The sequence below is a fragment of the Mobula birostris genome, chromosome 13 (assembly GCF_030028105.1).
Source record: "Mobula birostris isolate sMobBir1 chromosome 13, sMobBir1.hap1, whole genome shotgun sequence".
NCBI lineage: Eukaryota > Metazoa > Chordata > Chondrichthyes > Myliobatiformes > Myliobatidae > Mobula > Mobula birostris.
The window spans coordinates 17,950,690-17,968,653 of NC_092382.1; the positions used below are offsets into that span (position 1 = coordinate 17,950,690).

General features: G+C 46.6%; 2 protein-coding genes across 3 annotated transcripts in view; one reads left to right on the top strand and one right to left on the bottom strand.

Annotated features, from left to right (window-relative positions):
- Positions 1–5,869: 5,869 nt before the first annotated feature.
- LOC140208470 (uncharacterized) lies at positions 5,870–13,997 on the bottom strand. Its single transcript, XM_072277150.1, has 2 exons — positions 13,935–13,997; positions 5,870–9,671 (listed from the first exon to the last, which is right to left on the bottom strand). Exon 2 carries the CDS (start codon positions 9,513–9,515, stop codon positions 7,890–7,892), a length of 1,626 nt encoding a protein of 541 aa, XP_072133251.1. The 5' UTR covers positions 9,516–9,671; positions 13,935–13,997; the 3' UTR covers positions 5,870–7,889.
- Positions 13,998–16,143: 2,146 nt separating this feature from the next.
- LOC140208468 (NACHT, LRR and PYD domains-containing protein 3-like) overlaps positions 16,144–17,964 on the top strand; it is a 135,108-nt gene continuing 133,287 nt past the window's right edge. For both annotated transcript variants that reach the window (XM_072277147.1, XM_072277148.1), the window contains exon 1: positions 16,144–16,245. The gene's annotated coding sequence lies outside the window, so the exon portion shown is untranslated. The remainder of the gene's footprint in view (positions 16,246–17,964) is intronic.

The following is a 17,964-nucleotide window of genomic DNA, read 5'->3' on the forward strand; positions in this document are numbered from 1 at the left end:
GGAAACTGCTGGAGTCAGTTATCAAGGATGTGATAACAGCACATTTGGAAAGCGGTGAAATGATCGGACAAAGCATGGATTTGTGAAAGGAAAATCATGTCTGACGAATCTCATAGAATTTTTTGAGGATGTAACTAGTAGAGTAGATAGGGGAGAACCAGTGGATGTGGTATATTTGGATTTTCAAAAGGCTTTTGACAAGGTCCCACACAGGAGATTAGTGTGCAAACTTAAAGCACACGGTATTGGGGGTAAGGTATTGATGTGGATAGAGAATTGGTTAGCAGACAGGAAGCAAAGAGTGGAAATAAACGGGACCTTTTCAGAATGGCAGGCAGTGACGTGGGGTACAGCAAGGCTCAGTGCTGGGACCCCAGTTGTTTACAATATATATTAATGACTTGGATGGGGGAATTAAATGCAGCATCTCCAAGTTTGCGAATGACACGAAGCTGGGCGGCAGTGTTAGCTGTGAGGAGGATGCTAAGAGGATGCAGGGTGACTTGGATAGGTTGGGTGAGTGGGCAAATTCATGGCAGATGCAATTTAATGTGGATAAATATGAAGTTATCCACTTTGGTGGCAAAAATAGGAAAACAGATTATTATCTGAATGGTGGCCGATTAGGAAAAGGGGAGGTGCAACGAGACCTGGGTGTCATTATACACCAGTCATTGAAAGTGGGCATGCAGGTACAGCAGGCGGTGAAAGAGGCGAATGGTATGCTGGCATTTATAGCGAGAGGACTCGAGTACAGGAGCAGGGAGATACAACTGCAGTTGTACAAGGCCTTGGTGAGACCACACCTGGAGTATTGTGTGCAGTTTTGGTCCTCTAATCTGAGGAAAGACATCCTTGCCATAGAGGGAGTACAAAGAAGGTTCACCAGATTGATTCCTGGGATGGCAGGACTTTCATATGAAGAAAGACTGGATGAACTAGGCTTGTACTCGTTGGAATTTAGAAGATTGAGGGGGGATCTGATTGAAACGTATAAAATCCTAAAGGGATTGGACAGGCTAGATGCAGGAAGATTGTTCCCGATGTTGGGGAAGTCCAGAACGAGGGGTCACAATTTGATGATAAAGGCGAAGCGTTTTAGGACTGAAATTAGGAAAAACTTCTTCACACAGAGAGTGGTTAATCTGTGGAATTCTCTGCCACAGGAAACAGTTGAGACCAGTTCATTGGCTATATTTAAGAGGGAGTTAGATATGGCCCTTGTGGCTAGGGGGATCAGAGGGTATGGAGGGAAGGCTGGGGCGGGGTTCTGAGTTGGATGATCAGCAATGATCATAATAAATGGTGATGCAGGCTCGAAGGGCCGAATGGCCTACTCCTGCACCTATTTTCTATGTTTTCTAAGACAATTTGACCCCAGATGTATGCTTTAAAAGTATCCCATATAATAAGGCTAAACGTCTCTTCCAACGTATTTTCTTCAAAAAAAAAGAGCAATTTGATTCTCCATAAATTTAAGAAAATACTCATCGGACACAGAGTTAAACTAAATTGCCAAAATCTACTCATGGGGATAGGACCAGAAAGATTTAAAGACAGAATTACAGGAGAGTGGTCAAAGATAACAATCTCTTTATATTCAATTGATCGAAATAATGGAATTATTTGACTATCAATAAAAAGAACTAGTCAATCCTGGTATAAGAGTGATAGACATGAGAGAAAAAAGAATACTCCCTGTCCGTCAGATAGAGAAAACGCCAAGCATCAACTATACCACGTTTAGTTGGAAAAGATTGGATAAGCAAAGCTGATTTATTAAGTGTGTCTGCTTTAATAGATGAGCGATCTAATACTGGATGTAACCAGCAATTAAAATCTCCTCCTATCACAGGGGAGTAAGTACACAAACCTCGCAAAAATGAAAATAGACTTTCAAAAAATCCTGGATCATCTATGTTGGGGGCATATACATTAGCAAAAACAATCGATTCACTGTCTAAACTCTGATACAATAACAAATCGACAATTAGGGTCCGAAACAACTTTATGCTGAATAAAGGAAACTGTATTATCTACAAAAATCGAAACTCCACATGATTTTGCATTAAACGAAGAGTGGAATTCATATTCTTTCACCTAGTAAAGAAAAACATAAGCTATCACAGCTGCGTATGCGCATTTCTTGTAAAAAAAAAAGGTGCTTTTAATTTTTTAATATAAGCAAACACTTTGTTCCTTTTGGTGGGGTGATTCAGCCCTTTCACATTCAAACTAAACAGGTTAAAATTTCGAAACATTTTAAATACCAATCAACATGTAATTAAAAGATCTGGCCATTAAGTTATTAAAACAAGAAAGCAAACTGTAAAGTAAAGTGGTCAAACAAACAATCATATATTCAACCCAACACAGCTCCCAGAGAGAAATAGGCCCTACCCCCTCCCCTACCCAAAGCGAGAAAGCTGACCAATAGACAGTCAGTGAGCTAAGAACTAAGTACCGGCCCCAAAAAATCCTGTTGACAGAAAAAAAACTCCAGTCCTGCAAGGTCATTATGCCCCTACCAAGACACAACATAAAAAGTAAAATAACTTGGTATTCGGAAATACGAAAGGATCACTTTAAACAAATTCAAAGAAAGCTGTATTAAAATAAAGCCTCAAAATGGGATAAAATAAAGTAGTATCAAAAAAAATCTAACAAAAGACAATATATGAACAGCCAAAACGTAAGCTTAATGAAACCTTATTTCAAATTCATATTAACAGAAGAAAAAAAACTTGATCAAATAAGAAGTATAACAGTTTTAGACTTCATCCTTCAGAAACTCTTTTGCATCTTCAACTGAATTTATTCTTTTTCGCAATCCGTTCTTCAAAACAATACGCAGACGTGCGGGGAACTGAAGGGATGGTTTATATCCTTTATTATGAAATTCCAACATAACTTCTTTATATTTCATACGATCAGCCAAAACTTCAGGTGAATAGTCTTCCACAAATCTAACCTTGTAATTTTGGAAATGGATCATTCCTTGTCTCCGGGTATGACGAATTAAAAGGTCCTTAACACGAAATTCATGAAAGGCTAGTCTTGACTGATCTGGGTTTCACCGCCAAGGACAATGGCTTCAAAGTCGGAGAGCGAGAAGCTCGATTGAGCTTCGGCTCCGAAGTGAATAAAGCAGGGAAAAGCTGCTTCAGAAAGTTTGCAAAAAACTTCGTAGGGTCAGCGCCTTCAATTGATTCTTCAAGACCCAGGATTCACAAGTTATTTCTCCTGTTTCTGTTTTCGAGACTGATGATCCTTTTCAGCATTTTATCACTGGATAAGGATAACTCCTTGCAGAGTTTAATTGTATCTTCAACGTCCTCTTCAAGTGTCATTAGCTTCACAGTATTCTCCTGAATTTGGTTCTCATGATCTAATAAAGTTTGCTGAATTGTATCCAATTTGCCATTGATCCGCTGAAACTCCTCAGAGAATTCCTACTTTTGCTGTTTAAGGAAGTCACTGATTGAATCCAAAGTGACTGGGGATTCATCTTCTGTTTCTCTTTCTTTTGCAAATGCTTTGGTTCTTTTCCCAGCCATAGTAAAGCAGTATTGAAGTATTATAATAAGGTTTCAAAAAAAAAAAGACTGGTAGGAGACAATTAAGTAAACAGGGTAGGAGCAATCGAAAAGCGACGAACAGGGCTCTGACTGCTTCTTATATCTAACATATGCTTCCTTCCTCATCTAGGCAAGTTGCCTCATATGTTTCGTCAGTCACGGTTCCCTTTTCCTACCATTTTTTCCTTGCCTCAGTGGGACAAACCTATCCTGAACCCAGCACAAGTGGTCCCTAACGTTCCTCCACATTACTTCTGTGCTTTCAGCTTTGAAAATCTGTTTCTAATTTACTCTCGCTAATTCCTGCCTCATCCCTTCATAGTTAGCCCTTCCCCAGTTAAGCACTTTCCCATTTTGTCTGTTTTTATCCTTTTCCATAGCTATGCTGAAGCTAAGGGAGTTGTGGTCACTCTCACCAAAATGCTCCCCCACCAAGATGTCTGCCACCTGACCAGGTTCATTACCCAGAACTAGATCCAGTATGGCCTGTCCTCTCATCGGCCGGTCACATACTGTGTCAGGAATCCTTCTTGAAAGCACCTGACAAATTTAGCCCCATCTATCCCCCTTGCAGTCAAGAGGTGCCAGTCAATATGAGGGAAGTTGAAATCACCCATAACTACAACCCTGTATTTCCTGCACCATTCTAAAATCTGCCTGCTTATCTGCTCCTCAGTGTCCCGAGGGCTATTTGGGGGCCTATAGACTACTCCCGGCACAGTGATTGATCACTTCCTATTTCTGACTACCACCCACACCGACTCAGTGGACACTCCCTCTGCAGCGTCCTCCCTTTCTATAGCCATGATACTATCCCTGACCAGTAATGCTACTCCCCCACTTTTCTACCTCCCATCCTAATCCTTGTAAAACACCTAAACCCCGGTACCTGCATCAGCTAATCCTGCCCTTCCTCCAGCCAAGTTTCAGTAACGGCCACAACATCGTAGTTCCACGTACTGATCCATTCTCTAAGTTCATCCCCTTTATTCCTAATACTCCTGGCATTGAAATAGACACACTTCAACCCCTCGAACTGGCTACATGTATGTTTTGTCCCCTGCCTGTCCTTCCTCAGCAACTCAGAACACACAGCATCGTGCCCTTGTCCTTCTACCCTCATCTCTGCACTCACATTCTGATTCCCACCCCCCTGACAAACTAGTTTAAACCCTCCCCAACAGCTCTAACAAACCTGCCCACCAGGGTATTGGTCCCTTTCCAGTTCAGGTGCAGCCTGTCCTTGTTGTGCAGGTCAGACCTTCCCCAGAGGAGATCCCAATGATCCAGAAATCTGAACCCCTGCCCCCTGCACCAACTCTTCAGCCACGCATTCAACTGCCATGACTTCCTGTTCCTACCCTCTCTGTCTCGTGGCACAGGCAGCAATCCTGAAATTAGCACCCTTGCGGTCCTGCTTTTTCACTTTTTTCCCCTAACTCCCTTTATTCCTTCTTCAGGACCTCATCCGTACTCCCATCTATGTCATTGGTCCCCACGTGGACCAGGACATCTGGCTGCTCACCCTCTCTTCTGAGAATACCGAGAACTCCATCGGAGATATCGCGGACCCTGGCACCAGGGAGGGAACAGACTGGGATTCTATATCTTTCCCACAAAACCTCTTAACTGTCCCCTTAACTATCGAATCCCCTATCACTACTGCTCTCCTCTTTTCACTCCTTCCTTTCTGAGCTGAGGGTCCAGTCTCGGTGCCAGAGACGTGACCACTACAATTTGTCCCTGGTAAGTGTAGGTCGTCCCCACCAACAGTATCCAAAACAGTATACTTATTGTTGATGGGAACAACCACAGGGGTGCTCTGCTCTTTCTGTCTATTCCCCTTCCCTCTCCTGACAGTCACCCATTTACCTGTCTCCTGACTTTTAGGGGTGACTGTCTCCCTGAAACTCTGATCTATTACTGCCTCTGCCCCCCAAATGAACCGATTTGACAGGAGCTGCAGCTGGATGCACCTTCTGCAGGTGTAGACATCGGAGACAATTGTGCTGTCCCTGACTTCCCACATCCTACAATCGGAGCACTGGACTGCCCTATCTACTGCCTCCATTACTAACTCCTAGGTTAATTAATTAAATAAACTTTCCCGGCCTTACCTCACTGGGAGCAAGCTCATCCTCTGCCTCTGCTCGCTGAAATCTCTCGAGCCAAAGCCTCAAAGCTCCACTCCTTCACTGGCCGCTCTCCACTCCAGTCCACGTTAAACTCCAGTCCCAATAAAGGTGAATATGCAGCAGAAGAACCTCCTCCCATGCTCAGTGACCAGGGTGCAGAACTGGGTCTGGTGAGCAACAGCAATAATTGCAGAGTTCAGCACCGACAGTCACTCTCGAAATTGCATTCAGCAACGGTGATGGACAAATATCCAGCCTGCAGCTTATTGAAACTTTCTCCCCAGTGCAGAAATCGTGCTTGGCTAATCTTCCGGAATTTTTTGAGGATGTAAGTATGAAAATGGACGAGGGAGAGCCAGTGGATATAGTGTACCTGGACCTTCAGAAAGCCCTTGATGAAGTCCCACATAGGAGATTAGTGGGCAAAATTAGGGCACATGGTATTGGGGGCAGAGTACTGACATGGATTGAAAATTGGCTGGCTGACAGAAAACAAAGAGTAGCGATTAACGGGTCCCTTTCGGAATGGCAGGCGGTGACCAGTGTGGTTCCACAGCGTTCAGAGCTGGGACCACAGCTGTTTACAATGTATATTAATGATTTAGATGAAAGGATTAAAAGTAACATTAGCAAATTTGCCAATGACACAAAGCTGGGTGGCAGTGTGAAATGTGAGGAGGATGTTATGAGAATGCAGGGTGACTTTGACAGGCTGGGTGAGTGGGCGGATGCATGGCAGATGCAGTTTAATATGGATAAATGTGAGGTTATCCACTTTGGTGGTAAGAACAGGAAGGCAGATTATTATCTAAATGGAATCAATTTAAGAAAAGGGGAAGTACAACGAGATCCAGGTGTTCTTGTACATCAGTCACTGAAAGCAAGCATGCAGGTACAGCAGGCAGTGAAGCAAGCTAATGGCATGCTGGCCTTCATAACAAGGGGAAATGAGTATAGGAGCAAAGAAGTCCTTCTGCAGCTGTACAGGGCACTGGTGAGACCACACCTGGAGTACTGTGTGCAATTTTGGTCTCCAAATTTGAGGAAGGACATTCTTGCTATTGAAGGAGTGCAACACAAGTTCACAAGGTTAATTCCCGGGATGGCGGGACTGTCATATGTTGAAAGATTGGAGCGACTGAGCTTGTATACACTGGAATTTAGAAGGCTGAGAGGGGATCTTATTGAAACATATAAGATTATTAAGGGATTGTACACGCTGGAGGCAGGAAGCATGTTCCCACTGATGGGTGAGTCCAGAACCAGAGGCCACAGTTTAAGAATAAGGGGTAAGCCATTTAGAATGGAGTTGAGGAAACATTTTTTCACCCAGAGAGTGGTGGATATATGGAATGCACTGCACCAGAAGGCTGTGGAGGCCAAGTCTCTGGATGCTTTCAAGAAAGAGATGAATAGAGCTCTTAAAGATAGCGGAGTCAAAGGTTATGGGGAGAAGGCAGGAACGGGGTACTGATTGTGGATGATCAGCCATGATCCCAGTGAATGGCAGTGCTGGCTCGAAGAGCCAAATGGCCTACTTCTGCACCTATTGTCTATTGTGAACCCAGTAGTGTGTCACAACTGTAACGTGCTGCGAGTTTTCAGTGTTAATGTAATGGCCTCTCTGTAATCTATCACTACTGAGGTAACGGTTTCTCTGTAGCAGCAATGTTTATGTTACGACTAGAGACAACAGGGTTTTGAAGTGCAGGGCTATCCAATGAGAGAAATCTTGTTCTTTCTTGTGAGTCTGGAAGGGAGATTTTTGTGGTCTTTTGCTGGGGAGAGGTGAGAAGACATGAATGGAGAGAGTGGGCCCTTTTCCTTTACTTTTTCTTTACTAACCCTATAGTCAAAGTAATAACTACAAAGCCCAATCGTTTAATCGCATATTATGTACCGTTTGTTATTTCGGGGTACTGATTTGTAACAGGGGACACATCGCGCAGCATCCACCCAAACGAGATTTCTTAAGTTTGGCCGGGCTGGGGGGCTATCACCCCCTATATTAAGCTGCTAGCTGAAGCGAGAGTTACATATGGTTAGATGACTGAGCGAATCGCTTCACACATTTACAGCAGGTGAACGGCCTCTCCCCAGTGTGAACTCAATGATGGACATTTGGTGGCGATGGCTGACAGAATCTCTTCCCAAAGTGTGAGAAGGAGATCGGCCTCTACCCAGTGTGAACTCGCTGGTGTTTCTGTAGGTTGGATGACTGAGTGAATCTCTTCCCACACACTGAGCAGTTGAATGACCTCTCCCCTGTGTGAACACGCTGGTGTCTCTGTAGATGAGACAACTGAGTGAATCCCTTCCCACAGTCTGAGCAGGTGAAGGGCCGCTCGCCACTGTGAACTCTCTGGTGAGCCATTAGGGCAGATGACTGAGTGAATCCCTTTCCACAGTCCAAGCAGCTGAACGGCCTCTCCCCAGTGTGAAATCGCTGATGTACCTTCAGTGCAGATGAGCAAGTGAATCCCTTCCCACAGTCTGCACAGGTAAATGGCCTCTCTCCAGTGTGAACTCGCTGGTGTACCTTCAATTGGGATGAGCAAGTGAATCCCTTCCCACAGTCTGAGCAGGTGTATAGCCTCTCTCCAGTGTGAACTCGCTGATGTACCTTCAGTTCAGATGACTGAATGAATCCCTTCCCACAGTCTGAGCAGATGAATGGCCTCTCCCCAGTGTGAACTCGCTGATGCACCTTCAGTTCAGATGACTGCATGAATCCCTTTCCACAGTCTGAGCAGATGAACGGCCTCTCCCCTGTGTGAACTCGCTGATGTACCTTCAGTTGGGATGAGCAGGTGAATCCCTTCCCACAGTCTGAGCAGGTGAACGGCCTCTCCCCTGTGTGAACTCGCTGATGTACCTTCAGGTGGGATGAGCAAGTGAATCCTGTCCCACAGTCCGAGCAGGTGAACGGCCTCTCCCCAGTGTGAACTGACTGATGTGTCAGTAGGTTGGATGACCGAGTGAATCCCTTCCCACACACTGAGCAAGTGAACAGACTCCCTCCAGTGTGAACTCGCTGGTGTACCTTCAGTTCAGATGACTGAGTGAACCCCTTCCCGCAGTTTGAGCAGTTGAACAGCCACTCCCCAGTGTGAACTTGCTGATGTATCTTCAGTTGGGATGATCGAGTGAATCCTTTCCCACAGTCTGAGCAGATGAACGGCCTCTCCCCGGTGTGAACTCGCTGATGTACCTTCAGTTGGGATGATTGAGTGAATCCTTTCCCACAGTCTGAGCAGGTAAACGGCCTCTCCCCAGTGTGAACTCGCTGATGTACCTTCAGGTGGGATGAGCAAGTGAATCTATTCCCACACACTGAGCAGGTGAACAGCCCCTCCCCAGTGTGAACAGACAAGTGTGCTTGTAGGTGGGATGATCGAGTGAATCCCTTCCCACACACTGAGCAGGTGAACGGCCTCTCCCCAGTGTGAACTCGCTGGTGTCTCTGTAGAACAGAGGACGAAGTGAATCCCTTCCCACAGTCGGAGCAGGTGAACGGCCTCTCCCCAGTGTGAACTCGCTGATGCACCTTCAGTAGGGATGAGCAAGTGAATCCCTTCCTGCAGTCTGAGCACGTGAATGCCATCTCGCCAGTGTGAACTGACCAGTGTATCAGTAGGTTATATGATTCAGTGAATCCCTTCCCACAGTCCGAGCAGGTGAACGGCCGCTCCCCATTGTGAACTGACTGGTGCCTCTGTAGGTGAGGTGATTTAGAGAATCCTTTCCCACAGTCCGAGCAGGTGAACGGCCTCTCCCCGGTGTGAACTCGCTGGTGAGCCATTCGGTCAGATGACCGAGTGAATCCCTCCTCACAGTCTGATCAGGAAGGATGATCGAGTGAATCCCTTGCTCCTCTTCTTAAATATCTGGATAGAGACAGCAAAACTGGCGTGTTGTGTTTGAGATTCCCATAGACAAATTCCTTGTCATTTTTAACCTGTAAAAATATTTAAGAAATCCATCAATGGGTGTAGGACAATATTTCAGATGAGATCGCTTGAGTTGTCAACGTGTGATCTGGAATCACACTGTTACAGTGAAGTTCAACCCAAGTTGGAGAGAGAAATCATCTTCTAACTGGGCACAGTGCTGGTATCTGGAATGACCAACATATTCTTTGATACTGTTCCTGTCTCTATAAGAATGGGATATTTATGCCATCTCCAATCTGTGACCTGGTTCAGTCTGACTCTCTCCATTGTTATTATTCCCTGTTCCTAATGAGCTGCATGGGTCCCTGGCCCCACAGTAGCTGATACAACCTCACACAAATAGCCGGCAGTGCATTCCACACACCCATCACTGTGTGTAAAAAACTTACCCCTGACATCCCCTTGGTATCTATTTCCAAGCATCTCAAAACTAACAACCTCGTGTTAGCCATTTCAGCCCTGGGAAAGAATCCTCTGGCTATCCACATGATCAATGCACCTCATCATTTTATACACCTAAAAAAGGCTCTAAACATAAACAAGGAAATTATACATTGCTTTGAGGATTTGTTAGAAGTATACAAAATTATGACGGTATAGATAGGGTAAATGCAAGCAGCTTTTTCCACTGAGGTTGGGTGGGATGACAACCAGAGGTCATGGTTAAATGGAGAAGGTGAAAATTTAATGGGAACATTTGGAAAAGCTCTTTACTGAAATGGTCATGAGAGTGTGGAATGAGATGTCAACACAAGTGGTGAATATGAGCTCGGTTTCACCATTTAAAAGAAGTTTGGATGGGAGCCTGGATGGCAGGGGTCTGAAGGTGAAAGTCCCAGTGCAGATAGTTGCAGTAGAGACCTTAAATGTTTTTTTCAGCATTGACTAGATGGGCCAAATAGCCTGTTTCCATACTGAACTTCTCCATTTTTCTATGACAGAGAAGCTGGCCAAACTTGTTTGGAAGGGAAAAGTTGGGAGTGACAACGGAGCAGCAACGGCTGGAGTTTCTGGGAGCAATTCAGGAGTTGAGTGATAGATACATCCCAAAGAAGTGGAAGCATTGGAAAGGCAGGAGGACACAATTGTGGATGAAATGAGAAGCCAAAGCTAACATAAAAGCCATAGAGAGGGCAAACAAAAGAGCAAAAACTATTGGGAAAATTTTAGAAACCTGCAGAAGACAACTAAAACAAGAAGTCGGATGAGCTCGGGGGGTGGAATTATGATATTGTAGTCATTAATGAGTCTTGGTAGCACCCAACAGTCTGAGGCATTTAGAGGAACAAAATATCCGGAGACTCAATATCTCTTGAAAACCAAGGTTCCCTGCACCAGTTACCTTTCAACTTTTATTTTGGCAGGCACATACAAACTCTACACCCTCAGAATTTCACTTCTGAAGGCCTCCCACTTACCAAGTACTCCTTTGCCAGAAAACAGCCTGTCCCAAACCACACTTGTCAGATCCTTTCTGATACCATCAAAATTGACCTTTCTCCAATTTAGAATCTCAACCTGTAGTGCAGACCTCTCTTTTGCCATATTTACTTTGAATCTCATGGCATTATGATCACTAATTTCGATCATCAGCCCTGGATCATTTCCTATCAGCTCATTGCACACTTCTATGTCGGGAATTCTATTAACTGATTAAGGGCACATTTGGCAACCTCTACCCCCTTGACAGCTTTTACAGTATGGGAGTCCCAGTCAATATATGGAAAGTTAAAATCACACCTTTGTTTCTTGGCATGGTCTGCAATCTCTCTACAAATTTGTTCCTCTAAATCTCTCAGACTGTTGAGTGCAACCAAGTCCCAATAATGGCTACAATATCATAATTCCCTGTCCTGAGCTCATCTGGCTTTCCTACGATGCTTCTTGCATTGTGATATACACAGCTCAGCACATTCATCGCTCCATGCTCAACCATTTGATTGCTGACTCTGTCTGAGGTCTGAACAACATCTGACTGGTGTCAAAAAAACAAACTCTCCCTCGTTGTCACAAAAACAAAGGAGCAGATTGTGGATGGCAGGAGGAATGGAGACAGGCTAACCCCTATTGACATCAATGGTGAACAGCTTTAAGTTCCTCGGCATAAACATCTCCGAGGATCTCACATGGTCTGTACATACCGGCTGTGTTGTGAAAAAAGCACACCAGCACCTCTTTCACCTCAGACGGTTGAAGAAGTTTGGGATGGGGCCCCAAATCCTAAGAACATTCTACAGGGACACAACTGAGAGCATCCCGACTGGCTGCATCACTGCCTGGTATGGGAACTGTACTTCCCTTAATCACAGGAACCTGCAGAGAGTGGTGCGGACAGCCCAGCGCATCTGTAGATGTGAACTTCCCACTATTCAGGACATTTACAGAGACAGGTGTGTAAAAAGGGCCCAATGGATATTGGAGTCCCAATTCACCACAACCACAAACTGTTCCTGCTGTTACCATCCAGGAAACGGTACCACAGCAAAAGGACCAGCAGGCTCCGGGACATCATCTTCCACCAGGCCATCAGACTGATTAATTCATGCTGATACAATTGCATTTCTATGTTATATTGACTGTCTGATGTACAAACTATTTATTATAAATTACTATAAATTACACATTGCATATTTAGTCAGAGACGTAATGTATAGACTTCTACTCCTCATGTATATGAAGGATGTATGTAATAAATTCAATTCACCCTCCCCACTATCTGTTCTGTCATTCTGGCTCCCATTCCCCCTACAACTTATTTTAACCACATCACCCTCTCCCCACACTAGCACTAGCGAGCCTCACCACTGGGATATTAGTCCCCTCTTGTTCTGTTCCCCTCACTAACGAGTCCGCTCTCACCCCTTTGACTTTCCTCTGTCAGTGATCCCCCCAACAGTTTCTAAAGTGGATCCACCTGTTGTTGTGTGGGATGGACACAAGATTACTCTGCGATGGCTATTTAACCTCATTCTCCTTCCTGACTCTCACCTAGTTTCCTGTGTCCTGCACTTTGGGTGTAACTCACCTCTCTTCGTGTCATATCTATCACCCTCTCCAACTCCTGGATGATCCGGAAATCATCCATCTCAAGTTCCAACCCCTTAAAGTGCAGGGTTACAAGCTGCAGCTGGATGCACATCTTGTAGGTGAGGGCATCAGGGACACTGGAGGTCTCCTCACCTTCCCACCAATGTCCCCTCTAATTTGTAATGACCAGTGTGCACATAAAGCTTGTACTGTCCATTTTTTTTTACCCAGTGACAACATCTGCATCGTGAATTTTCTATAGAGAGGTATTTATTTCAACAGCTAGCAAATCACTGTCAGTAAGAACTTTGATCTTCTCTGGCTTCGATCGAGTTCATCTGCACTCTCACACAACCTATGTAGCAGGCCTGTAACGGGTAATGAAGGATTTTCTCGCCAGAGCTTTTGCACATTGTCCATATGTGGTTTGCTTGCTAAATTACGCTTTAAAAACTCAGATTTCCAAATATCACTCCACTTCTTCCCACTTTCAAATTCTCCAGTAACTTTTGCATCACCACAATACACACAGGTAACACCAGTTTCTGTATTGTACATAAATATTTCCCCTGAACCCTCCCCCAGGTGACTGACGGTGGTGAACTCAGTGATGGCAATGCCAATGAATATGAAGGGAAGGGCAGTAGTCTGTCTCATTGGAGTCTGGCACATTTGTGATGTGAAAGCTACTTGTTGCCCAGGGCAAAGGTGTTTGATATCATTATGTACCCAGAGAGAGTGGGACAAAACATATTCTCACGGGTAGAAAGTCCAGAACAAGAGGGGGTGGAACAAGCAACAGACACAAAATGCTGGAGGAACTCAGCAGGCCAGGCAGCATCTATGGAAAAGAGTACTAATGCTGAGTTCCTCCAGCAATTTGTGTGTGTTGCTCGGATTTCCAGCATCTGCAGATTTTCTCTTGTTTGTGACTGGAGGCAGAACAAAGGTGATTTTCACAACAGCTGATGTAAAAGATTTTGTTCCCTTTCTCCGAGTTCCCGATCCTTGCATTTAGACAGCTGGAGCTCAGCTCTGTCTGAGAGACCCATCGGTTCCCATTCCCTCATCGGCCGGAAGCTCCCCGGGGCCCGTGTACGGATGGTGGGGCTGAGAGAGAGGGAAGAGAGCAGGACTGTCCCGGGATTGCGGGTCACGGAGTCCGGAGTCACAGCAACTACCCGAAGTCGGTGTTGAAAACGCCGCCCGGTGAGACCCCCAACCCGGAGATCCCTTCTCACCTCAACCGATCATCCGGGGCCTTTTGTGCCCCGCGCGCTGGTGAGCTCGAGCTTGGTCGGTTTAACGGCTGGGCTACTAATCACGTGACCATCCCCTCCCCCACCGCTGTCAACAGAGGAGTCACGCGCTGCGCTATTCCCATTGGTACGAAGCGATGTCAATCACTGCTTCCAGCCAATAGCAGAGGCGGACCAGCCGAGAGGGCGTTACCCCCGCTGACACCGTCTCTCGAACTTTCCGTCACGGCGGGACAACCGTTAAAGTAAATGTCCGCTTTCTGATTTATTTCCATTTCCCTCCGAGGGAAGTTGGGGCGTTTGTGAAGCGTCTCCTGCGGCCGGAGTCTGATGTGTCGCTGAGAGGTAGGAGGAGACCGCTCGGCCCGTCGGTTTGATGCCGGTTCCCCGGGGAGGGAGAGGATGAAGACGGTGAGAGAGGGGGCGGACAGGATGTTTGTCCCGGTGGGGACAGGAGGGGCTCATCTGTGGAAATGTCTGAGCCCACGGTGGTGGCGATTCACCACATTGGGGGGCAAACACCGGCAGACTGTTGCCCTGCAAGCGGGGCCGATGGTCCGGGCAAAGTGACAATTATTTGTGTTTTGTTGAGACTGTACCGGGAATATGGTGTAAAATCCCGCTCCCCACACTAACACGGGTCACACAGACCAAAGAACAAACTGCCGGAGGAACTCAGTGGGTCGGGCAGCATCTGTGGAGGGAAATGGACCGTCAACATTTCGGGCCGAGACCCTCCCTCTGGACTGAGAGTGGACGGGAAATAGTCCGAGAAAAGAGGTGAGGGGTGGGGATGGGGCAAGAGCTGGGGAGTGAGAGGTGGATCCAGGTGAGGGGGAGGTGGGAAGGTGGAAATAGTGACGGGGTGGGAGGTGAGTGGTTGGGGCAACACGGGGCTGCAGAAGATGGAAATTAATTCCATAGAGGATTAACAAAGAGGTTAGAGAGTATTTGTTATAGAGAGTGCAATGAAGATTCACCAGACTGATCCCTGGAGTGGTGGGGTCATCATATGAAGAAAGATCAAATGTGATAACCCTTTCATTTAGAGAATCGAGGACTGAGAGGTGAACACATTGAAATGCACAACATCATTACTGGCTGAACCAGGGATCCCAGTCTCTGAAAAAGGGGGTGGACTGTCCGGGACTGAGATGAGGGGAAATGTCTCCACTCCGAGGGTGGTGAATGTCTGTAAATCCCCACCACAGAGGCCGGTGAAGACTCAGTGATCGGAGGAATGTGAATAGAAACTAGTGTTAATAAACATAGAACTCTGTGACCCGAGGGGGGGGGGTGGAGAGGAAGGGACAGGGAAGATATGGAGGGAAAAATTAAAAATGTTGCTGAAATAATACGGGAAATAATGAAATAAAGTGGGAATGCGTCGGGCAGCGTGTGAGGGGCGAGGAGACGTCACCGGGTCACGTGGGAGACCCTTCTCCCGTCACGTGATCCCGTTTTGCCGCAGAGATGCGGCAGCTGCAAACACGAGGAAATCTGCAGATGCTGGAAATTCAAGCAGCACACATCACAGTCGCTGGTGAACACAGCAGGCCAGGCAGCATCTTTAGGAAGAGGTACAGTCGACGTTTCAGGCCGAGACCCTTCATCAGGACTAACTGAAAGAAGAGCTAATAAGAGATTTGAGAGGGAGAGGGAGAGGGGAAGGGGGGAGATCCAAAATGATAGGAGAAGACAGGAGGGGGAGGGATGGAGCCAAGAGCTGGACAGGTGATTGGCAAAGGGGATATGAGAGGATCATGGGACAGGAGTCCCAGGGAGAAAGACGGGGGCGGGGGGACCCAGAGGATGGGCAAGGGGTATATTCAGAGGGACAGAGGGAGAAAAAGGAGAGTGAGAGAAAGAATGTGTGTATATAAATAAATAACGGATGGGGTACGAGGGGGAGGTGGGGCATTAGCGGAAGTTAGAGAAGTCGATGTTCATGCCATCAGGTTGGAGGCTACCCAGACGGAATATTAGGTGTTGTTCCTGAGTGTGGCTTCGTCTTTACACTGGAGGAGGCGGTGGATGGACATGTCAGAATGGGATGTGGAAGTAAAATGTTTGGCCACTGGGAGATCCTACTTTCTCTGGCGGAGAGAGCCGCAGGTTTGGTTCAGAGGCCCCGCCCACCGCGCTGATGACGCGCAGACGACTTCGCGCATGCTCAGTACGGGCAGGGCGGTGTTGTTTTCCGTCCTTTGTTGAAGTGAGTCGGCGGTGGGATCGGGTTCGGGATCCGGGAACGGATTATTCTCTGCGGGGCAACACCGACAATTTCCATTCGGTGAGTATTGAAGTCGGCCCCGAGCGGGGAGGTCTGATGTTGGGCAGTGAGTCCCTTTAACTTTCTCGAACTCAAACAAGAGGAAAATCGGCAGATGCTGGCAATGCGAGCAACTTCCGCAAAGTGCTGGAGGAACTCAGCAGGCCCGGCAGCACCCAGGAAAAGAGTACAGTCGCGTTACCGGCCGAAACCCTTCGGCAGGACAGGAGGATAAAAGGCGGGGGGGGGGGGAAGGGAGAGAGAAACACAAGGTGATCGGTGAAACCTGAAGCGGGAGGGGATGAACTTTCTCAAACTGGCGGCCTCGCCTCGCTTCCTTGACAGAATCTGCCGGGGTCGGTCCGGGTTGTGAGACCTTCACACCGAACCGTCTGAGATGAGCCGCCGTCCAGTCCCTGTTGTACTGGTCCTGTTAGCATGGTGACGTAAAATATATTTCTATATTGTTACTGACAGAGAATCGTATAATTTGTTTTCCGTGTGTTATCAGAATGTGCTTACCTGTGATGTTGCTACAAGTCAGTGTTTCTCTGTCCCTGTACCTTCCCGTACTTGTGCACTTGTCAAATTCAACAAGACCTGAGAAAACTCAGTGAGATTTGATTAGTGACGATCATCCTGGCAGCTCGGTTGGCCAAATGTAAAGATACAGGACACTGTTAAGTGCAAGATGCTAAACAGTGATGATGATCAGAGGGATCTTAGAGTCCACATTCATCTGTCCCTGAAAATGACTGCACAGATTGATCGAGTGGTTAAGAAGCCAAATGGCATGGTTGTCTTTATTAGTCGAGACATTTGAGTTCAAAAGTCTGGAAGTTGTGTTGCAGCTTTATAAAAACCTGAGGGTGGCCTCATCTTGGCACGGGAGGAGGCGATGGGTTGACACGTCAAAACAGGTAAAAAAGAGGGCATCTCCCTCGGTCCTGGAATGAAAAACCTCATCCTGAGAGCAGATGCGGCGGAGACAGAGGAATTGCGAGAAGGGGATGGCATTTTTGCAAGAGACAGGGTGAGAAGAGGAATAGTCCAGGTAGCTGTGAGAGTCCGGAGGCTGATAGTTGACATCAGTAGATAAGCTGTCTCCAGAGATAAGACAGAAAGATCAAGAAAGGGGAGGGTAGTGTCGGAAATGGACCATGTAAACTTGAGGTTAGGGTGAAAATTGGAGGCAAAGTTAATGAAGTCAACAAGCTCAGCATGCGTGCAGGAAGCAGCGCCAATGCAGTCGTCGATGTAGCGAAGGACAAGTCGGGGACGGATACCAGTATAGGTTTGGAACATGGATTGTTCCACAAAGCCAACAAAAAGGCAGGCATAGCTGGGACCCATACGGGTGTCCATGGCTACACCTTTAGTTTGGAGGAAGTGGGAGGAGCCAAAGGAGAAATTATTAAGAGTGAGGACTAATTCTGCTAGATGGAGCAGAGTGGTGGTAGAGGGGAACTGGTTAGGTCTGGAATACAAACAGAAGCGGAGAGCTCTGAGCCCTTCCCGGTGGGGGATGGAGGTATACAGGGACTGGACATCCATGGTGAAAATAAAGCAGTGGGGGCCAGTAAACTTAAAATCATCAAAAAATTTCAGAGTGTGAGAAGTGTCACGAACATAGGTAGGAAGGGATTGAACAAGCGGGGATAAAACAGTGTCAAGGTATGCAGAAATGAGTTCGGTGGGGCAGGAGCAAGCTGAGACAATGGGTCTACCTGGACAGGCAGG